Genomic DNA, 24347 nt, shown 5'->3' on the forward strand with positions numbered 1-24347 from the left:
GGCTTACAAATAAGACCATGTAAAACAGTTATGACACCTTCACCGAGACTCTCGCTCCTCTGTAAAAAAATGGATCTGTCGTCGTAAAGGTCACGGGCTTATGCCAGCAGAACGTATTAAAAAAACTTACACGGGTGTTGCCGAACGAAAGTATTCCCAAAAAATCATTATGTCGAATAAACTCTATCGCGCAACCATAGCAATGCACAATACTTGATTCTAACGTCTTCATGCTTGTGGCCTACTAGCTGCTAGTATGGTGTTCTCGAGTTTTTTGTGACCTCCAGTACAGTTTTAGATGCAAGGCATCTCTTGCTTCGGGCTGTGTCCTGCGTCCGTCCGTTGTCCGCAGCTCTCCCCCTACACTATAAAAAAAGAAATAGCGGTGGCCAGTTTCGATCCCACGACTCTCTGGCTGCAACGGGAGGTACGCGGCGCTCTTCCCACTGCGCTACAAAATCGAGACGGGATCGAGTGCTATGAACGCGCCTTATGACCTTGACTCATTCAAACAACGTCAAGAAGCTACTGATACAACGAAGGCACGTAAACTGAACGTCAACGGAAACGACGAACTGAAAACTTTAGAGGAGCATGTTGAATTTCTCATGGGAAAGCTGTTTCGGTAAGCGCCACGCGCCTTGCAGCTCAAACTTGAGCTTGATAAGACTCTGCAAGCTCCAGACGACAGCGTTGTCTTAATTTTGAGGCTGTCATTGGAAAGCTTGGGATGCAATGTGCGGCTCACGAGAAAGTTGCTCCGTATTCCCTGGAACACCTGGCGTATTCTAGATCTTCATTTGTTTTGTTTTGTAGAGTCCATGGGGTAGAGTATGGTTTTGGAACGTCGTTCATGAGAACATTGAAGTTTATTTAAACATGCCAATGTAGACTGCCTGGCACGAGAGGCTTACCTTTTGTGAACATTACCTTGAACAAGCCACTAGACATAATCGATATTCTTCAACGCAATTCTACAAACACATTCCGAGAAAACAACTTTTCTCCACTGATGTCTGCAGTTTCAACCAGACTCGGTGCACATTCGGTGTACTTATTTTTTCATATATTCAAACACTGGCGGCCTATGTGAGCCAAGGTTCTTTTGGACGCGCTTCATAGCCCTTCCATTGGAAAATTATTCTCTTTTCTAAACTTTATGGGGCAGACAATTTTTTTTTCAACTTGCAAATTTTTGCGCGTCTACATTTTTTTCAGATTTCAACTGGAGGCGAGATTCTTCTAGCCCGACATCTAAAAGAAGAGAGATGCAGAAAGAAGGGGCCTCTGCTAAGGGCGACACAGGCGTAAGTATACTAGCAATTCACTTCCAAAAAAAACATTAGACCGCAAGGAGCTGAACATCACGCGTTTATTCGCATCAATCCCATAATACGCACGATTTTAGCGCGCTACAATTCAAGCCGATCCGAGAAACCATGGATCTACCAAAACGAAACCCTTTAATTTCGCTAAGACTCACCCGAACACAATACTTGGTTTACGTTATTGTAGACCGCTCATCTATCCATATCGGGATCGCGTACGTTCTTGAACAGTGTTTTCCTTCTCTTGCCCGGAGTGAACTTGTCCCGGAGTGTACTATGTCTGTAATGGATACTCAACACTGGATCACAGCCACGTCGTACAAGAAGTGATTGAAAATTCGCACAGTAAAATAAACCCCTTTACATTGCTTTTTTACACTACGAAAAAGTGTTTATTTGGAAAGCACCGCAGCGATGCTGCGACAATCGAAAGTGCAGGGGATGGAAAAGACCTACCTGAGACTCCTGGGCGACATATATGAAGGATGTACGGGCAGGATAATCCTTCACAAGTCAAAGGACAACTTCCCCATCTGTACGACAGGTAAATACTATCTCTTCAAAACTGTTCACAGCTTATCTGGAGGAGGTGTTCACGAAGCGGGACTGGGGCAACACTGGATTAGGCATAAACGAAGAATGCTTGAGTATTGGGATATTTTCTTACGACAGTCTTGCAAGCGAGTCTGCAGAACACCCCCGAAAAGACTGCAGGAACTAATTACTTAAAGTAAGGACGTGGTATTAAAAAAAGATTGCGAATAAATCGAAAGTAATGTTGAATAAACATTCATACAGCACGCAGTCCATCATACAAGTAAACGCTGGCACTACGATTTTAACTAACACGGTCAGGCTCTCTGTGCTGATCTCAAAAAGGAAAAGCAATCCGGTGCAGAATTCACACGGGCTGGACTGCATTCGGGAAGCTCCAAGACTATCAAAAGCACGCCACTTCTATCCCTGAAAAGCAGAATATACTGTCAATGCGCATCCCGGTGATGACCACTTGAGCGCTAACTTGGCGTCTTACTAAAAAACTTGAAAGCAAACTCAGATCAGCTGCAAATGCCATGCTACAAATATAGATCGGAGTAATATTTACAGAGAGGAAACGAGCTACTTGCATTAAATAATGAGCTATACTAGAAGATATCCCACTCCCAATAAAAAAAAAGAAATGGACTTCTGCTGGCCGCGTGGTTAAGCGAAATGACAATGAGTGGAATACCAATGTCACAGAGTGTACACTGAGGGATGGGTCTAGAGGAAGGAAGAGGCCAATTGCTCGATGGTGAGAAGAAATAGGAAGTTTTGGAGTCAAACAATAAACCCAAGCGGCGCGGAACCGGAATGGTTGGACGTGGATGGAACAGGCATTCGTCCTGCAATGAATCTGCCTGACTGTTGATGATGATGACGACACCGGTAGTAGAAGATTATTACTGGCAAGCACACTTTGTCGAGAACCTTAGCAAAATCTATTCGCCACTCTGAAAACCGTGCTCTCCTAAATTTGGTAAATAAATGCATATTTGTTGAAGTTAACACGTGTGATCGCTAAAATAACGTGCAAATAACAAATAATAGCTTCCCAAGCGATAACCACCCGTCAACAAATGTTTGTTGCCAAGCTCAAGCAAGGCGTTTAAGGAAAATGAAGCTACATTGAGTCATTTCTTAGCCATCCAAAGGGAGATTCGTACGTTGACAATACTCTGTTTACATCGGCCCTCGTAAAACCTTCTTTCAGTCGTTCATCTTTGTATAGAAGTGAAACAGGCTTTATAAAGGCTCGCAGTATTTTGGTAACAGGAAAAGGGACGTACTCCAAGTTGTACGCCACTGAATATGAGCATAACTAAAAACAGAAAACCAGATTATCCAATGTATACGTGATGATGGCGCTACTGTCGTTACCAGCCGATCGCGCAATTTGTGAAACAAACCCCGTTGGTGGAGAGAAAAAGTTGATAAGCGGCGGCGCGAAAATCATCCTTTAGGGAAGAGAAACCCCGGATCCCAGTATTAAACAGCTTCCCTGCACAATCAAACAAAGCAAAATGCAGATAGGGAAACCACGTTCTAACAAATCCACCGGAGGAGTTTGAAGCAACTACGGCGGAATCTACACCTTGCCTTTTCTCGCAGTCCCTGTACCAAAGTGGTTGACTACCGTTTTCACGAATCAGCCTTAGGTCGCCAACTTGCAGCGTCTGCCCACTGACTACGCGCGTTATCCCGATGGAACCAAACGACAAGCAACTGGCTGACCAGCACCCAAAAAGGTCAACATCGCGCCCTCCTTTCATTTATATTCACCATCCCGTAGCACTACCGTGGTCGCAATTGCATCCAACGGCTCTAAATTGTAATTGGCCGTTATTACGGCATCAACACCAAGACCAAAGACTAAAAATGACAGCTAAAAAAATTCGCGCATCTCCACGAAATAAATCCCGACGAGTGGGCGAAGCGCTTAGGATCGTTCTTACCGTAAATAAACCATGGCATTGCCCACTCGCGCATGCAACTGAATGTCAACGCGTGTGTACAGTATATACAATTCCAATCCCAATCAAATCCAATCCAATCCAATGCTCCTCGCGCATGCGCAACACTGTAACGAACGCCAAACCCCGGACAAAGCGAGGTCCTAAGGTGCTTAGCGCCGAAAAATACCGCAGCCTTTTCCTAGCCCAAGCAATAACTTAGCAGTTGACAGCCTTTGTTCTGGTTACCGGACACCCAAGATATCACCGCCGCCCGTATACGTTACGACATGTGTCTCCTGGTGTGGCACCTTTTACAATAGGAAAATTTGCTCAATGCACGCAAGATGTTCCAAACAAGACTTTGTATGGCCCCTCTATTGCGCGACCTGTCAAACATTTCAGCACAGCTGTGATCTCTAGTAAATAGGATTCTCTTTTTTGAAAACTAGGGAGATCCTTCGTTGAAAAGCTTCTCCGAAATCCAGCTTGCTCTTTCGGGAAGACCGGGTGTCAGTTACACGATTCAGTATTACGGTAGTGTATAAGTTCTTTACAAAAAATATAAGCTTGGTGTCCATGCGCTTTTCTAGCACTTAAATAATGCAGTCTAGTTGTTGTTTTTACTTATCTCGTTGCTTTATGCGAGGGCAGCATTCTACGCACATACGTATTGTCCAAATAATTCGGTGTCCTTTCTACAAACACTTTCTCGTGGTGTAAAACATCAGCTGAGATTCTGTCATCCCTTGATGCTTCACCTCTTTGTATACTGTTAAGAGTCTTTTAAACTTTACCTGTCGTTATGCTCGAAGCCTGTTCTCCAGAGCGAGCGCTTTAAAACAATCTCTCATTGGGTAGAGGCCCTAAAAACAGCCTCCTGCTCATTAGTACAGTAAATGTTTCTCTCTCTCTCTGAAATGTGGTCAGAAACGAATAATCATGCAGGAAGCTTCTTCTGCTCTTTCCCACACATCGTTAGTGTTGCTTGTTTCTTCAAAAATCATCCCCTATTCTACACAGAGGAAATTTGTTTATACGAATTTCTCACGACTGTGAAAAAACGTGGTAAAATGCGGGCGCTGTAAAATCGGCAAAAAAAATAATAACGCCTGCATATTCAGTTTCGCCTGATGAATCACAAAGAAACTTCAATATAAACTACAAACTAATGTCTGGTAGTGCTCTGAAAGCCCAATTACCCAAACAATTGGGGTGCAGTTGACGAGAAGTGCGTGGGGCTCTCGCGCGCAGAAACCGCCACCGGAGCAAATCTTGATGCGACCGCTGTCGGTCGGAGCTTCGGACGAACTTGTTGAATTTTACGCATTCCGTCGCCGACTTGTCTCCTTCAACTTAGTATTCGTCCAAAGGCAGTGCGCTAGCTACCTGGGGGCCTTGATCTCCGCCCCCTTCCATCTTTCTGACAGTCCAGAGGAAAGAAAGGCATTCCCTGACCTTGCTCGCGGAACAATACACAGCCGCCGGTGGCGTGAATTCATTTTGCGCGCGCCTAATGAGGGGAGGCGGAACAAAACAGGCACAATGAGAGGCGATACATAACGACGTCGAGGCCCATTGGCGCTACCGTAGCTACCGCCTCCCCTCATAACCCTATGTCAGGACTTCTTGGGCTACTACTGGCACTACAAGGAAGGATAACAGCGCCCGTACAATTAAACAAGGGAAACATACGAAGAATAACACTCCACCTTCAAAGCGTACAGGAATACAATTCCCAGTGCGAAACAAAATACGAGTTGAACAGATACCCTAAGCGAAAAAATCCCAAGCGATGAATAAAACGTCATGGTATATTAGCAGGTAGCCACGTACCAGCCTTCCCAACACAACGACAAAGTAAAAACTCAGGCTCACTCGCGTGAGCAAGGGAGAGAAAAGGAGAAAACGGCAGGGAAATGAACAACGTGGTTGAAAACAAAACATAAAAACAAGGGGTGAAAAGCTACTTTCCGCCGCAAGCATAGGGAAGAGAAAAAAACACAGCAGTCGAGTGAACCGCACGCGATTTTTCAACCATTTCACCACAGTATTTCCGTCCTTCTGCCTGTGACCCTATACTTCATTGGGCGCAGCTTCGAGGTGAGAATCCACACTTTTGTAGTTTCACCAACCCCGATGTTCGGCGTTCGCTGACGTGCCAGGTGATCCGCCTCTGCAACCCGTGAGGGAAGCACACAGTGCCAGAACCACATGCATTACCGGGAGCGGATACTTTAAAATGCTTTCCATCTCTTGTGCGCGTTCGACCTTGTTCCAGTAAGCTCATGCCAAACTGATTTCACCCGCCCTTTTGTCGAGCCTTGTTCATACCTCTACCCCGTAAATAAATGCAGAGCATTTCAGTACCTCACGATGTCACCCGCGTTGACGTCCGTAGTCCGCACCGCACCCCTCCCTACTATATAAAAAAAATACTATCCGGCGCCCGGTTTCGATCCCTCGACCCTGCGGGCGGAACGCAACGTACATGGTGCTCTACCCACTGCGCCACAAAGCCTACACAGAATGGGACGCTACGAACGCGCCTTATATCGTTGACTCATTCAAATTACTGCTGACGAGCGCTCTCTCGTCAGCAGTTGCCACAAGTGCAACCACCTTAACGTAACGCAAACTACTTAACCTCGTTCACCCCCGGAAATGCTCTGAATTTGATCGTGCCCCTCGCGAGGGGGATGTTTCACTCCGTCTCCTCCCGGTCACGGGACCCGTGGCGCCATCTGGCGGAGGCGCGCCACAACTCGTAGTACTTTCTTTGAAAAAGCACCTCGAAAGCGCGGAAAATATCAAATAGGGATGACGCGCTTTCTTTTTACTGCACCCAAAAGCCGCAGTTTCTCCACGTTCGATGCTGCGGAGCTGCGCCTAAACTCAGGCCTGAAAAGCTAGTTTAGCGCAACATTGGAGCCGTTGTCATAGCTCGTTGCCGACTTGTGAAGATTATGAGCATAGGTGGACCATACCCACCTTTGTGGATGGCGGCTCAGTGTCGTCCGAGTCCATGCCGATCATCGGGGCATCACCCGTCTGCGTTAGCCCGCTGGACACCGCCACCGCTATGCTTGCGGCGTTTCAGCCCCTGCAAATTTCAGAGGAAGTTTCTACCACCAGAATCGTGTTTGAGCATTCTTGTAGGCAAAGCGCGAGGCACACACAGGACGAGACAAGAGATGGGACGAGGACGAACCATGCCCGAGCCCGAGCCTGCTCTGTTTGAGGAGGCTCTGGCATGGTTCAGTAAATATATGGGCAGCAAGGTGTTCAACAATGTGAGACGCTGCTGAGCCTCATCTACTCTTAGGGAGACCAACCAAGCCACCCGGTGAACACGCCAAGCCTCAATATGTCCCGGATAATCGAGAGGAAGAGAGAGAAATTTTAATCACAGTTGAAGGGAGCGTAACCGTGGAAGTTTGCTGTGGCAAAACATCAGCCAGCACTGCGGCTGACGGCAGAGTACGAACAAAAGTCGCAAGGGCCCTGCGGAAATATCTGGACCTGCAGCATTTGCAAGTCCAGATCTCTCTACATGTAGTGGAGTCGATCCATGCCAATCAAGCCTAACTAAAACAAACATTTCACCGCAGTTTGTTGATGCGACTACTGCGAGCCAGTGCAAAATATTGCACACATGATCATGACAAGCACATTTGCGGCCCCAGGCCTCTGGCTGTAACCTAGTTTATGATTCACTGCTCAGTGAAACAAATGAACACCTGCACACTGCCCCTACGACCGCTGTGCAGCAAGAGAAGACGTCACGTCAGTTAGAAGTGGGGAACGTGGTTGTGCACAGGAGTGGGAGGCTTCTGGCGGGCCGAAAAATGAAGGAAACTCACTCTAATGCGTGAGACTTGAAGACTTGAAGGTGAAGCTGTACGCTCCCTACACACACCATCACGATGGTTTTAGTCCACGATTGCAGCCGATTTGATTCTTCGCTGCTGTAACAACGTTTACTCCACCATTGTTGCTTTGTGAGCTTACTTCATTTTTCTTTCGAAGTGGTAATTATTGGACGTCAACTTGTTGGAGCGTACACTATGGCGCGCTTTGTCGTTGTGGGCAAATGCTACCACGAGTACGGGGAATGGTGAAGTTGGCTTTCTTTTTTCGCCAGTCTTTGCCAATCTCCCATGTGGTTATGCTTGGCTGGAAAACTTGCGGTGTGGTAGCCGCGAGGCACGCACACATGAGCGCTCGCCATTTTTTTTTAACTACCGAGCCGTCACCGCAGTCATCGCCAATCTCCTTTAGTGGGTATTCTTGGCTTGAAAAATGTGCGCAGGCACTCTGGGCCCACACACCAGCGCTAGGCATTTTCTAGGTTTTGTTACCTGCCGTGCAGTCACCGCGAGGACTGCACTGACGTGCTCGCTCGCTACTTTCTTGGTATTTTTAACTGCCGACACGAAAGAAATCTATGCCTGAAAACCGATTGAGGGGGCTTGAGGTCCGCAGAACAGGCCCGAGGATTTTCATTTTGTGCGCCGGTCGTTTGCGCACTTCGCGTGGGTCATTTGATAACGTGTTTCACGCAAAGTGTCTAGTCAGATAACCGTGATTTTTGTTGAGTTATTTATACCGAGACTTCGCCGGGACCCGACTAGCCCGTCGTAAATCACTGTTTTTGTAAACCAAAGGGCATATAACCACGGTTTTACTGTATATGTTGAAACTATCAAAGACTACTCTCTTTATGGTTGATTTCAAACCAGCATAATTTTATTGCTTATTTTGTCATGTAAGACGCTCAATTACCGGGACAGCAACACATGGTAATATTATAGAAAACTCGGCCAATTCTGTCGTTGGCTCACCCTCGCGTCTATCATATCTTGACGTTTTTTAGAAGGCCTTCGTTTTCGGACGGTTTACCAGCTTCTTGCATACTTTTCCTCCCAACCACAGCAGCGGCTAACAATGATAATCATCTTCAGCTTGTCAACTAATACGCGAGTACTGTCCTCTCATTCACTCGTGCGGACTGTGAAACCTTTCCGCAGTTCGGTTCTAAATTCTACCCCCATACATCCTATTGATGGCTTATTAGGTTCCTTTCTTTGGATTTGTTTCCTTCTTTCAACTTTTCACAAGCATACTTATTTTGCCCTCACCATTCTTGAATAACTTCAATTGACTTTGCCGAGAACATCGATATCGGCAACCATACAAGGATTGACAGTTATGAATTGAATTTCCTTTCTAGCTTCGCAATGGCGCTTTTCTATGCCCACCTTAGTTTAGTATTGCTTCCACAAAATTTTTATTTATTACTTTCAAGTTAATTTTTACGCAAGCTGCAACCTGATAATCTCCTCGAGCATTCCGACCAACCAAGCCGGTTTCCAACAGCGCGCTCAGCTTATTCTTTAATTCTTTGCGTTACAGTCGCCGATTACTATTCCGCATTTTGTATTCACATGATTCTTTCGATATTCGACACCTCGTAGAAACACTTAAAGAAATCATCCTTTTAGCTCGATGTTGCTGCGTGGACCTGTAATGCCTTTGCCGTATGTTTCATGACTGAATAACTTTGATCTGTCTGCTTTATCGAATTCGTTCTGAGGTACAGAAAATTTCTGGTACAAAATCGGAGCCTGAACTGGGATTCGGGCGCTGGAAGTGGCAATAGCACCACCAGAAGAACGTCGGAGGAGGACTGGGTCGGGGTGAGGGAGCGCGAGCCTAGAAAGGGAAACAGCAGCGCACCAAGAGATGAGGCGGCTGCCGCACGGGCGTCAAAAGCATCCTTTCAGGTAAATGTACAAACAGGGCTGAACAGAGGGTTCCTGGCGACGGCGAAACGAGCGGAAAAAGCTTCACGGGATGCTGTTTAGGGGATCCGGAAATTTGAAATGGGCGCAGCCAAATCTTTTACACAAAGGGAAAAAGCCGTTCAACCGAACGTCAAATTATACCTTCACAGTCTCGGAAAGTTCCCAAAAACACTTACTTTTGATCGCCCTGATAAGAAATGCGAGGGCCATATTGTTAGTACTAAAAGTATACGCCTACCTAAGTATTTACCACTTATCGTTTCAACATTTTGCTCGCCCTGCACACATGATATGGCATATTTGGTGCTTAACTGCTGTGAAATCTCTTCCTTCTGACATGATAAATTCAAATGATGATAACAACTTTCAGTAAACTTCCGTTAGAAAACAGCTTGAGTTAATATCACAATTGAGTTCTATTGTTTTGCATAGCGTTGTTTAAACAATAGGCAAATCACCAACTATTTATTTTCCGCTAATATGAAAATAGTTACTTTATAAATAAATGCTTAATAAAGGGCCACGTTTCATTTTTTATGCTTTGCGTTATTCCTTTGGGGATTTTCCTTGTTTCTATTCCTAGATCGACACCTACAGGAAGCGTTGAACTGTATATGTTGTTTTTCGAAGACGCCCGTCTTTCTTGGACGGATAAACAGGAATCTTTTTTCTTGGTCGCTAAAAATGTACATACAATTGTATTTGTTTTTTCCCTTAGCCCCTTTGCCAAACCTGTGATTATTTAACGAGGCATTTGTAGGGAAGAAATATTGTAGGGAATGTAGGGAATATGTAGGGAAGAAAATTTGTAGGGAAGAAGACATAGGGAAGAAATGGAGTAAAATAACACTATTCTGCACAGATCAATTGAAACAAAATTGACAACTAAATAGAACTCGCACGTTTTTCCCGAAAATAAGACACAGCAGGTAACAACAAGTACAGGAAAGATTGAATTATGCAAAGATTCACGCAACAGAGTCAATTTAAATGACAAAATTTTTTCTAATGGCAATGCCCTAACTTCTCGTGGTAGGAAGTTCCATTTTTCAATTGTTAAGGGGAAGACGCTGTACTTAAATAGATTAGTGTTTGGTCGAAAAGGTGCAAGGTTAAGCTTGTGGCTATTTCTAGTACATTTCAGTCTATCAGGAGACAAATTGTTGTTATCCAATAAATAGCGTGGAGTGCTCGTGAGAATATGCAAAAAGTTAATACATTTAGGATCACGGCGGACGGATAGGGGTTGTAATTCCAGTGTGGCAAGATTGGATGACGGGGAAAAGTTCCAATCGAAACGGCGGCAAATGAAGAGAATTTTTTGTTTTCGAATTTTGCGATAGAAATTTAAAAAATGTGAGTAAAACGGTACTTTAACCCCAAAACGCAAACAGGGCTAGAACTAGAGCTAACACTAGAACTCACAGCTCGAGCGCCAACCACACATTGAGCCTGTTTGATATGCCACATCTGGCTGCCCGAGGACGCCCATTGGCTGCCAGAGGCAAGAGCCGGTCATTCTTTTTTCTCAGCCAATCCAAGAGAGAGAGAGGAAACTTTATGTCAACCTCAAGTTCAGGGAAGTGGGGTTGGGGAGGCCCAGAGGGCGTCCGCGACCGCCAGGGCTCGCGCCGTGACCAGCTCTTGACTGGCCCCGTCCGACCGGTGCAACCACTGCTCCCAGAGGTGGGGGAGGAGAGAGGGGGAAAGTGGTCCTTGGGACACTCACATAGCGCATGATTGCGCGTGTCGAGCGCCCCGCACGCAGGACAGGTAGAGGAGGTGAAGAGGTGAGGATGGGTGTGTGTTAGCATGATGCGACAAGGAAAGGTCCGCGTTTGAATCTGTCGCAGTACGAGAGCGGCTGCCTGTGAGATGTTGGGGTGTGGGAGTGGGTACATCCGGCGGAGGAGGCGGAGTGGAGAGCAATGTCCCTGAATGTCAGGAGGGCTTATTGCCTCTCCTGAGCGCTACAGTGTAGCTCGAAAAGAAACGGCGGCTCGTTGAGAAAACTCGCGAGCACGTGCGTTCACCGTCTCATTCTCGCCTACTCCCGTGTGGGCCGGGGACCCCAACAGGGTCACGATATCGGTAGGGGGGGGGGTTTAGTTGGGGGGATCTAAAGTGCAACCGGGGTATTGCATCCGCCGAAAGTGTCTTAATGCTGACTTGGAATCAGACAGAACGTAGGCTGGGGTCGGGCGATGTGAAATCGCCAGGGCAATAGCTGCCTCCTCCGCCATCGTAGTGTGGCAGGTTAGAATGGTGGCTTCGATGGGCGTCGTGGTGCCTACAACTGAAATTACATGCGCCTTGCTGCCATGGTAGGGAGAGTTACCTTGTATAGTTTGGGTTCGGCTGGGGGATGCATTCGTGCATGTGCCTTCGCCCTAGCCAGGCGACGTCCCGCGTGAAACGCTGGGTGCATATGTCGTTGGAGAGCTTTGATTCGCAAGTGTAATCTGATTTCGCGTGGGATTGGGATGGGTTTTGTCTGTGTGGTGGTTGGTTTTATTCCCACGGAGTGTAGTACAAACGGCCCTGTCGGAGAAGCTGCCAGCCGAGATTGTTGGGACGTATGGCTAGCCTCAATTAGCTCTGAAATGGTGTTGTGGAGACCCAGCTGCTCTAGACTCTCGTTCGGGGTGTGTGGAGGAGGAGCAAGGCATGTCGATATACTTTCCTCAGCGATGCATACAATTTCCGAGTGGTAGAGGGGGTTAGGAGAAGGTATGGTAATTGGTAGGAGAACGCAGTGGACCGGGCGCAGGCGATCCTGTTCCAACAGCCCTATGTTCCTGGTGGAAACCGTACGTATAAGATGTGTGATCTTTGCAACGTGTCTACGCACGTACTGGAGGGTTGGTATAGGTGAGCAGTTGTGTGTGAGTTTCAGGCCCCGGATCTTGAGCTTCTCAACCACTGGGATGTCATCCCCGTTGACTCTGAGTTTTATAGGTGGTAGGTGAGGGCTTCTTTCCGGGTGGGGTGAAGATGAGAATTGGCGATTTGGTAGGAGAGCAGGATAGTGCCAGGGGCTGTATGTGTCTTAGCATGGTGTCCAGGCATCTTTGTAAAGTGTGTTCAATGTGGCCATCTGATCACCGTATCACCCAGAGAGCGATATCATCCGCATACAGCGTGCTGCGCAAGGAACGAATGGTGAGGAGGGCTCTCGCCAGCGGGATTAAGGTGATGTTAAAAAGCATTGGAGAGAGCACGGCTCCTTGTGGTGTCCCTCTGTTTGGCATAGTGAATGGTTTGGAGCGCATTGATCTCAGCCCAATCGTGGCCGTGTGACAGCATAGGAAGTTGTAAATGTACTGATAAAAGTTGTCCGAGGTTTAAGCCACATATAGCTTATAGAATTCCTTCGTGGGAAACGTTGTCAAAAGCTCCATGTAAATCCAATGATAGAAGTGTGCTGTTGTATGTCTTCGGTAGGTGTAGATGTAGGTCGTGATGGTATTGCGAAAGAGCATCCTGCGTTGAAAGGTTGGGTCGGAAGCCTCGGATATTAGAGGGTACAGCTGGTGTTGTTCTAGGTATCCGTTGACTCTATCTTGCAGTATGTGCTCCAAAAGCCTAGCCATGCATGACGTCAACGAGATTGGGCGCAGGTTTTGAAAGGAGAGTTCCTTGCCCGGCTTGGGGATTAGCGCAATGGTTGAGTGCTTCCATTGCTGGGGGAGCGTGTGGCTGAGCCATTGGCATTTCATATGGTCCAAAACGTCACTTCTGGGGACGCCCAAACTTCTTCGATTTTTTGGGTCCGAAACTTCAGGCTCCCCTCGAGCTGCCGAAGCCGTCCGGGCGTTTGTGGTCTTGTGGCGACTGGGCACCACTGTCGAAGCTAGCAGACGACGCTGTTAGCAGACGACAAAATGAGAATGGCATGGTCAGTTTCGAATTAAAACTGCGCATATTTTTTCCTTCTTTCTAATTTTATGGTTTCAAGTTCATTTATTTGATATGAGAAATATCTGTTGCGCACACTTCATTTTATTTTTCTCATCGCAAACCCGTTTTTTTCTATAAGGTAAGTGAGATGACGATTCGCGCCTGAATTCTCATTTGCGGTTCGTCCTCTGACAGACATGGAGGGCTTACCGCTCATGGGCGAGGATGTCGTCGCAATTCTAGATGAAGGCATGCCTGTGCTTATTACTTCAGGTAAGGAGTTTTAAGCGAGTACATTGGTTTTCCGGGTGTTATGAAGTTTTTGGGTATTTCCCCGGAAGAAAAAGCTCTCCCGCAGTACTCTGACGTCGTGGGCGCTGCAAGGAACGCTGGCGAACACGTCGATGAACACTATGTCCGCTTCGCAGATCCCCTGGAGTACGATGGAGCGAAACGTCTCGCAGTTGTAGTCCCCTCTTCAGACCCCGATGCGGACCGGGCATTCATCAATTCGCTCCGATCCCGTCCGGCAGCCCTCCACTTCTTCGGCGAACCAGATTATGTAGCGGCCGCTTGTTGCGCTCCCGTTTTGCTTGATTGGTCCAGCAGATTTTCCTTCCGGGACACACCTCCTTCCCTGCTCGCCAAATTCTCCTATCCCGCCTTCCTCCCGACCAAACCATAATCATCCACTGGACCCCCGGCCACGTGGGCTTTGGCGGTGCGGAAACGGCTCACCTGGCTGCTCGAGGACCTATTTACCGAGCCCAAGAAGAAACGTCTCGCAGCATGGCGCACGAAACTAGCGCCGTTAGCTTCCGACTGCGCAACTTGCCAAAGGGGCATCGGCGGAGGAGGGGGGAAAATAGTTGTGATAGAGGTGTCCGCGGGGGCGGGAAGGAGGCCTGGAGCGGCTCTGAGTAAATCGATGACACCGGAATGAAAACTGTGGGGGATAGACAGATACTGCTTGGCAGTAATAACGCATCCAGGACTTCCCGTTGAGGTGACGGAAAATGCCATCGTCCAAGTTGCAGGCTCAGCCTAATTGGTCCAGGGTGAAGGCATGTCTTCCTTTGCTCTAACCCGCTCCTTGCGTCAGTGTAGGCGGAGCACTCTAGCCCGACATTCTCGAAGGTTTTGGGGGCGCAACAGTTCTAAACTACATTCAAGTCTAGATCCTCAAACATGGTGCAGAAATGGTCCATTGTCTCTACGGCAATGTTTGGACGTACCTTTATGTGGTTGGTATTGCGGGACCTATCGTGTGACCTTCAGGCATAACATTAAATTGGGAGATGGTTGCTGATATTACATGAAAACGTTCCAGCGTCCGTATCATATGTGTTCAGGTTAGAAGCGCATTCATTAATTTGTGTTGCACAATTAACAGTTATTCTGGTCAGCGTATTAATGTAATTTCGGAACGCATACGTGGAAGGAATGTTTTCGGTCGCTGTGGTCTAGAGATTTTTACATTTCATATTTATGCTGACGTCGCCCATCATTATGACTGGCTGATTTCTACCGCAGGTATATTGTAAGAAATTTTTGATCAACTCAGTAAAATTTATTTTGCCAGCTGAAGCAGGTCTGTAAATTGCGGTAATTATTTTTCCCAAACACAAAGTTACACATTCAACTTCACCATTGATAACACAAAATTCTTCAAGGACACCGTACTTCAGATTTTATTTTACAAATTTTGCAATGCCACCTAGTCGGTCTCTTGTTCGGCATAAATACTCCTACGAGTATCCACTAAACACTAAGGCTTCGTCATTAAACGTCAACCACGTTTCCGTAAGCAACATCAGGATAAAGCTATCTTCACACACCCACAAAACATGCTGATTTCTTCTTACACTCCTAATTTGGATGTATTAGCGATAAGGTATTCCGTAGCAATAGTCAGTTGTCCAAAAGTGCCATATCATGATGAGTCGAAGTGCTACATCCTTCACTTGTGAATTTCTTCCTTAAGTTTAGACAGAGCTAACAAACAAATTCGATACCATTCTATCAAAGTTTAGCTCTTGGTCTTCATACTGCAACCCACAAAACTGGCGAAACAAACAGCCGTTTGGCCAGACAGAAGCGTAATTCAAACCAGCAAAATAATCAGCGGTTACGCTAATGTGAAAAGAAGCGTACATTGGCTACTTGCTTTTCAGTTGTGTGCAAAAAACAGCGCTATTGTCGGTAACAAAGGAGTTCCCAGGCTTTAGATCATTGGCCGCAGAAATGTCAGGGCGGAGGCGCAACACGAAAAGGCCTTATTCGTGGGTCGCCGGGGAATTCTGAGGATGTCCGAGTTGCAGACCGCTCCGAAGGTTGCATCACAAGCCCGTCGACGCGCGTCTCTTAGGGTCCATTGCCCGAAGAGGCCTAGTTTTTTGTGGGCGGCGGCAGTTTGGACGAGGCACCATCAGACGCGCTGTTGTCCTTGCGTTGTTTCCCAAGGAGAGAGGCCTTGGTCGTGGTAGCTGCGATGGCACTGTTATGCTTCACGGAAGCAGCGCGGGGGTACTGTGGCCTCCTCTTGTCCAGCTCAGACCTCCGCGCACACTCCTCGTCTTGAAGAGAGGAGATTTTCCGCAGCCTGAAGACTAGAATTTTTGGCGTTCTCCCTATGCAGGCGGGCGTTGTCCTGATGCAGTGCGTTCACCTCCTCAGTGCGGAGAGCGATTCCTTGCAGCGCGTTCAAGAGCAGCTCGCTTCGGCCGCCAAGATTATCCTCAATTCAACTTGTGTTGACAAATTGAATTCACTTCAAGAGCACTCCCCTCGCCTTACTCCTCACCTTGCCATCCTTCGAATTCCGCCCCCCTTACGCCGAGAAGTACTCCCCCTTCTCTTCCCACCCCCTATCAACCCTTCCCCTTTCCCTCTACTCCTTACCGTTTTCCCCTGCAGACGTTTGTTTGGGTTTGACACTATAATGACCACCGTAAAAGGTCAGACAGTGACATTCAGCCTAGCTGGAAGTGTATGCTAGGAGGGCTAGTGGTACCGAATTTGTAAATGTGCACTGGCTTTTCAGGTCACCGGAAGGCGGAGGGATGTGTACCACGTGGTAGAAGGAATGCACCTGAGCCGACTTTTCACCGAGAGAAACATTCGTTCTGCTATCTCTTACGAGCCTCAGGAAGGCGACGTCTTCATTGTAAGCTACCCGAAGTGCGGAACCACGTGGCTTCAGCACGTGGCACAGGCCGTGCTTAAGATCGGTTCCGGCTTGGAGGCTCCGGAACTTGACCCCAACGCTCCCGGGGCTGGTGGGAAATGGACGGTCCTGCCCTTTTTGGAGCTAATGGGGGCGGAGGGTGCCCAGACCATGTCCCGACCTGCAGCCATTAAAACCCACCTGCCCTTCGACAAGCAGCCCTTCTCGCCCGTGGCCAAATATGTTTACATAGCCCGAAATCCCTACGACACCTGCGTGTCCTACTACCATCACACAAAGTGAGTGCAGCTGACGCTTTCAAAATGCCAATTCCTGCAACCCGTGCCCTGGCGAGTGTTTAGAAAGTATGAACATAATAATGTACTCTCGGAGTTTCTAAGCGTAAGCGTAACAGTGCCCTCGAAAGCACATATAATGCTTGTCAAAACTTTTGGCAGTCTGAAACAAGACTGTGCCTTGTACAATTTTAATCGCCTCCTGAACAATTAAATTTGTGGATGGGTCAAGAAGACACCCTAAAATACGTTCAGGACATTTATGGTACTCAACGCCAGAAATAAATCTGTAAAAATAGTATTTTACCACATGCTTTGGTGTACCAACACAAACCTGCTGCCGTATATGCAATGTTGCCGTCCTAGAAAAAATTCTGTTCATTGTCTGCTTTAAGGCATCGATCTAAGTATTTCTACACTTCTCGAATCTCCTCATAGCGCACGTCGACTCAACACAAGTCGTACTTTTACGGAAATAACCATGTAGAACCCGTTCGACTGCCTATGCGGTGGCAATCGCGCATGCCTGAAACGTGGAAAGTTTGCTAGTATATGAAACATCTAGAAGCATCCTCCTCACTGGTTTCATACGAAGAAAATCCAAAACGCACTTCAGCAAGGCCAAAATTTTCTTACAATTATGAATACTGTGTGCAAAGGGAAGAAGAATTGAAGCGCTTAAGGTGGTTGTAATCAAAGGGGCATTGTTTATTTTATGAAGCCAACGTTTATTCGATTGCGCCATTCACTTACATTTGAAGCAGTCTCAGATTTGTAGGGGCCTAAATGAATGTGAAAAATTAGACAGGAAATGCACCCTTCCATTCAGTGACCCGGGGATAGAACACAAGGGAAACCCATAGAATGCCCTTATCCGTAGAGTAGGGGAGGTCCCAATCGCCGCTCAGTTAACCATCCAGATAAGACATACCTTATGTGTATGGTAAGGTTGTGTGATGTGGGAGCGCCAGCTTCTGGATTGGTTCGTTTGGTGTTGGACTTGATTTTGGAAAGCTTCGATACCTCCATCATAGCCGTCTCAACAAAGGAGTAGTTTATTTTGTTGCCCCTACTTGCCGCCAGCCAAATGAGACTCTACGAAATCCAGAAAGACCGAGAGCAATTCACCTACTTTGGGTTTTTTGGTTGTGAGCAAGTACGCCTGAGTCATAATGGGTTAATCTATATACAAACGTTACCAACTTCTATTTATATCAACTCGTCTTCCTTACGTTCTTTGTGTCCTTTCTTGCTGTCTCAATTTGCAGGCGCCTGCCTACGTACCTCTTCGAAGACGGCACGTTCGAGGAGTTCTTCGACATGTTCGAGCAAGGCAAGGTTGATTTTGGCGATTACTTTGACCACCTGCTCTCCTGGCACGCGCATCGTAACGATTCCAACGTGCTCTTTGTGACCTACGAAGAGCTCAAGAAAGACACCGCTGGTTGGATCCTGAAGCTGGCGGACTTCTTCGGCAATACACAGTACGGCAAGCGGTTTAGAGATCATCCAGAGCTGGTTAAGAAAGTCCTCGACATGACCAGCATGGATGCCATGAAGGCGATCAACTCGAAGATGAGGAATTGGTCAGAGACTCTGCAGAGCATGCCCAAGGAAGCCCTTGAGGAGCTCATGAAATCTGCGAAAGAGACCTTCGGTGACGCCTGGGAGAAGCCTTGCAAGGGACAGTTTGTGCGCAAAGGAATTGTGGGTGACTGGAAAAGCTACTTTTCCCAGGAGCAGATCAAGAGAATGAAGGCTTTAATTGAGAAGAAGACAAAGAGAAGTGATGTAATGAACCTCTGGAAAGACGTCGACCTTCCCTGAGGTCAAAAGCTAGGCAATAACATCTGGGCAAAAAGCATTACCCTTATGGGTCCCTCTAGCTAAAACTTTCAATAAAAATCCAGTCTGACCTTGGAGCCCGATTTCTCTTTGCAACTTTCTTGAGAGAGTACGACTGATTTGGGCTCTAGAGCTTCGGTGAGTATAGACCCACCTGCGACGTGCGGCCTCTGCAAAACCGATTTCCTCGTGATTTTTAATGACGATGGTCTTCAGTGGCCTGCTTAAGCTCAAAACGTTTTGTCGGTCGGTCTCTGTGTCCCCGAATCAGCCACCCAACCAAACGTTAAAGCAATTCTTGAACGAAACGTCCGCGAAGGCAAAATATGTCTTAACTAAAAAACCTGGTAGCGATGTTCATTGTCAACATTGTAAAGAAAAAAGAAAGCATTAGGCATAGCGTCATCGCGTTGAGCACTTGATCGCGGTATGATCGCAGATACACGTAGAAGTAAACCACCTTTACGACGTTAATGTCTGCAAAGCTCAGCAGAATAACGCGTCTGTGACGCTCGTTAATTGGTTAGTCAGAACTTATAATAAGGTAGGCCCACGCTAAGCTTGGAGGAAATGGGACACACGGAGGCGGGCGAAAAACATTAACAATTAGTTTAATGGGATGCCTCAGTGGTGCCTGCTTCCTCACCAGTTTGGGCGGAATCGTTCTGGTTGCAGGGGTGGTCAATCGTCCACGGGACACCGACAGGCCAAGTGGGTCTCGGGGCCCCTTGCGGGGCCGGTGGCTCGGAAGATCTGCGCGGTGAACCCGAGGGCAGGAACGGCAGGCGGTACCAAACCGGTAGTTCGGCGAGCTCGGGCTGCAGGCCCCGGTCTGGAAGGGGAGGCCGGGCAGGACCTGTAGCTCGGCGGGCTCGAGAAGTAGACCGGGACAGGAAACGCTGACAGCGTGCGGGCTGTTGGTAGGGACGCGCTTTCGTGTTGCTCCTACGGCTGTATCCGGATAGCAAGACCGCCTCCCCAAATCTGGCCTGATCCTTTCCGTTCGCTCGTCTTTATTTCCTCCTCCTCCTACGTCCGAGCAGCGGCGGGAAAGAGGGGGAGAAGGGCCGGCTTCAAGCAGCGGTGGACGACCCGGCTGTCTGCACCCCCCAAGGGCGCGTCGAGCAAGAGGGAAGCCTGTCTCGCCCCGAGGCAAAACGGAACCATATGTCCTTAGCGAAGCGGCCGCGTGTTCCCACTGGAAAACTTGCTGTGGTCAAAGTTCTTCTATCTGGTTCGGAGTAGTCGGGACACACACACGACCGTCACATGTCCATTTATTTCGTGACAAATGGGGGGCGATTTCAGGATGCACTGGGAAAAGTCCAATTTACTTATGGCACTTTCGATTCTGCTTTCAAATAGGGGCATGAGGGTTCAGGGCGCTATTGTAGAGAGGCGTAAGGTGTCCCGCCAACGGTCACATTTAAGACGGGCAGTGATACCTGCAGTGTGGGAACGTCTTCCAACAGGATTGCCGTTATATCTAGCGCTGTGGGTGGCCTGGCCACGTTCCAGTCTGCAGGTTCAACATGGTGTTCTCAAGTAACGTTTCCAGCTTTGACTGTCCAGTGGTTGACTTGGCATAAATACGGCTCTGGTGCTTGTGTAATGATGTTTTATTTCTAAATGTCGCTATCCAAATCAGTGCGTTCTTGAACGGCAGCATGGTACAGACAGTGTCATCCGGGGGTCTTCTCGTATGTTCGTATACCACGCTGCCGTCAAAAATGCTTAACCAGTACCAACTTGGCCAAATGTTGATCCTTTTCAGTGCAACTCAACGCCATCGAAATCGGAGACACTTTCCGAAATACCTCGTCAAGCGTCAACCTCAATACACGCAGTGACATACATAGTTGTACGATGTCGAGCATCGATGTACCGGGTGTAGCCCGAAACAACCCATTCCCATTTGAACCCGTCCCGCTTGAACCGATTCCCAAAACGCCCTTTTCGCTTTGCCCGTTCCGTGTGCGCCAATTCCCAAAACACCCTTCCCATTCCAACCCCCTTCCAAATGCCCGCCTCAAATACTTCAGGTAACTTTCTGAGCTCCTAGTGCACTTTTAGCCTCCATAATTGCGCTGGGCAAGGTATCGTAGGTGTTTGCGTAAGTACTGCCACGTATTTTACTCATTTCTTACCTAATTACTTAGCGCGGGGGCAAATTTCATTTCACCTTGACTCTATCTCTACTCGGTAGATGGCACCACCGACACGGTTTTTTATAGTTCTACATGCGATGGCTACAGTATTCTGAAAAGAACTACAGTTAATGTGAACTACAACAACAAAATTATGCGTGATTTTCTTTGAAATTAATTCATTAGATGTCGTGACATGCGCCGCGGCGGTCGGAACAAGGAAACCGCAAACGGCCTGCTAACCAGCAACACAGTAAATGGTGACGCAAACCGCAAACACGGTAACGATATGCTAAAACTCTCTATTATGGAGGGATAACACCTAAATGTTTGCTTTTGCTTTTCCATGTACTGCGTGCCCGCCGATATATTATCCGTAAAAGGTACACGCAAGAGAATACAGCTTGGTGTGTTTTTAGCGCCTGGATGAAAATTTGTGCGCACTATTTCCTCCAAGTAAAAATTTCAGCTTTAGACTTCAATGGCTATTCTTTTAGAAATATATGCATATAAAGTGACCCTTGGCCACACATTAAAGTGGACCGTACCACTGGCTTTGTCCATAGTAGTTACCGCGTTCATAAAATACGTTTTCTTCTGTATTTCGCTAGATTTGGTAATTATATTTCGCGAGCTCCTTTTCCTCCGTAGAAAAAAAACAGTAGCCCCGCACTGCCCCTACTACATTAATAGTTGCATTTGTTAAAACACCCAACTTCATTTTCGCCAAGAGGCCCGGATGCTACAAACTTGCACTGCAACTGTGGAAAGGTTTTATTTTGACAATAGTTATCCTTTCTTTTTTGTGTGTGTTGCATATAAGTGCATGTGCATTTGTATATGCAACCATAGGGGCTGGAACTATCACCGCTGCCGCGGGGTACGCATGCGAGCCACACGTTCCAGACCGCTCGACCAACGCAGAGGCAGACGGAGGGGTGTGGTTTCAGCTGTACGCAATTCACCAACGCTGTACGCGGTAGGACGTAACGCAGCAGCCTGCATGTTGTTTATAATTGGCGCTGCGTATAGTAAAACGGACCATTGCGAAAGGTTTCAGGTTAATAGGGCGTCTGCATACTTTGGCTCCGCCCGACGTAACGTTTTTTTATGAGGTTAAAATACAGTCGGGCGTAAGTATTATTTCGAAAATCGAACGCCTCTGTCCTAGTCACCCCAGTCGAAACTGGATTTGTTACTCTGGGAAGGGGCTAAACGGGAAAATTAGAAACGAAAGGGCATTTTCTACTAGGTTGAAGCGGCACGGAAGAAACAAGAAGGTTCAAATGGGAGCTGGTTCAAATGGGAACAGGCGAAATAGTAATGGGCGAAACGGGAAGGTCGTTTTACGCCGGGTTGAAACGGGAGGGAACAAGCGGGAAGGATCAAACGGAAATGGGTTCAAGCCGGAACCTCCCGATGTAGCAAGTGAACACGATGTCGTAAGGAATTTTTAGATACTATCGCCTTGCTTGGGCTACTTAAACCTAGCACTTTTAATCTCTCTGTCTGTCTGTCTCTCCGTATGGTCGTACGTCCATACCAAAGCCCACCCCAGCCAAAAGTTAAAAAGCCAGGCATAATTTAGGCAAAGTATCACTATGTAACTGTCAGATATAATAGTACGATGTTATTCGATGATGTACCAAGTGAATACGATGTCGTAAGGCGTTTTTAGATAATATCGCCTTCCGATCTGTCTGTCTGTCTGACTGTCTGTTGTCCGTCCATACCAAAGCCCTTCTGGCCAAAAGTAAAAAAACACTGCCATAATTTAGACAAATTATCAATATATGTCACAAGGCAGTTATTTTTTTTACTACGAATACACATGGACTCGATATTTTCGAAAGCAAATCAGAAAATCCGCTGAAACCGGCACACTGAACTAAAACGCAAAAACTGACAGCGCGTTTTCTCGCGTCTGTGTGAATTCTTCGAACCACGATAGTCTTTTGCCGCCTCTGCTACGTAAGTGAATCTTCTGTCTCTCCCGCCCACCTCCTCTCACACCATTTTCCTCTTGTCTCATTTTACCCATTTGAAGTTTTCGGACTTCACTTCTCGCCACATTCGCACTGGTGCGCCATTTGTTGGGGTGTTAGAACTTAGCACACGAACCACGACTGCAACGACTGGACGCAATGTTTGTATGTCGTGGTTAAAACATGGTCTTCAACTTCTTTTCGTTTTTACTTTTGTTCTCTCGAGAATTCAGCACACATCTCCTTTTATTGAAAGCAACTCTGCAAGCATCAGTTTCGCATACGCCGTTCTCATCATATAAGCGCATTATTATTTTTGCTGAAGTATGTCGACAAATATGAAGCATGTAGTTTAGAAGGACTTGTTGTTGGGCAAATTGGTGCATTTTCTCAGAAGGGGTAAACTGCGCTAACGAAGATGCTACACTGAGAGAGGCACACAAAGACAGGCGCACACAGACACAAAGACAGGCACAGTTGGTGAGGAAAACTAGGTTTATAGCTCCATCGGCCGCATCTAAGATCATCCAAAAGCAGAGATTGTGCTTTTCAGCTGCAGCCTTCTGGACGTTCCTCATTCTCATCTTAAACCATCTAGTCGTCGTCGCTGCACGCTTACAATTGTGTCCCGGGCAATCACGTCGTGTTCTGCGTTGGCGGGAACCATCGTCGTTGGTCTGGTCGGAACAGACCGCCCGACGATTCGACCATCATCGCTGTTGTCTTCCTCACTTCTTGGCTCCTATGCACGTGGAGGGATTAGCCAAGAAAACGGAGGTTTGAGATACTTATGAATTGGAAACGTACAAACATGCATGCAGAAAACAGCGCAGTGTCAAATGTCAGAATAGGTGAGCAGCAAAGGTTCGGGATAAAAGTTATAAAAAAATAAGAAGCTAGCCTTAATTGCTATCGGCATGCCCAATGCTGCCTAAGAATTGGAGGATTTGAAGAAAGAAAAACTACAAATTGTGCGCCCCTCGGTTTAGAGACGACGATTGTTCAATTCCAAGCTTTCTCGTGAGGTTTTTGGTTGGCCAATCCCAAACTTGGAGTATGTGTTACTCTAGAGGTATGAACCAATTTTTTGCAATGACCACAGCAACTTTCAGGTATGTACTCCATAGGCCTGATGTCTGTGTTTGAGGTCTCGGGCGTGAATCGGTAGCACCGCTTGGCGTACAGCGAGTACTATTGCCAGTGATTACCGGTTCAGGGTGTTAAACCTCCAAACGTTACGATAGGTACCAGGTTCCAAGCCTGAAAAATGCAGAGTTAGGACTAACGTCCTGCGGCTAACAGACTTCCGCCGTGCCGGAGAACATCATTCTAATAGTAAGTGTAGCTGTGAGAAACGGCTCTTGAATTCCATATCAGAGCA

The 24347-nt window shown here is 47.2% G+C and overlaps 1 protein-coding gene across 1 annotated transcript in view; it reads left to right on the top strand.

Moving 5' to 3' along the window:
• LOC144166419 (sulfotransferase ssu-1-like) overlaps positions 1 to 18976 on the top strand; it is a 28532-nt gene extending 9556 nt beyond the window's left edge. The window contains exons 2-4 of the mRNA XM_077695945.1: positions 1219 to 1307; positions 16571 to 16992; positions 18258 to 18976. Of these exons, the coding sequence (XP_077552071.1) occupies positions 1269 to 1307; positions 16571 to 16992; positions 18258 to 18816 (1020 nt within the window). The 5' untranslated portion in view covers positions 1219 to 1268 and the 3' untranslated portion in view covers positions 18817 to 18976. The remainder of the gene's footprint in view (positions 1 to 1218; positions 1308 to 16570; positions 16993 to 18257) is intronic.
• Positions 18977 to 24347: the final 5371 nt, after the last annotated feature.

This window comes from Haemaphysalis longicornis, unplaced genomic scaffold, assembly GCF_048455015.1.
Source record: "Haemaphysalis longicornis isolate Haplotype H1 unplaced genomic scaffold, Haemaphysalis longicornis Haplotype H1 scaffold_17, whole genome shotgun sequence".
In the NCBI taxonomy this organism is placed as follows: domain Eukaryota; kingdom Metazoa; phylum Arthropoda; class Arachnida; order Ixodida; family Ixodidae; genus Haemaphysalis; species Haemaphysalis longicornis.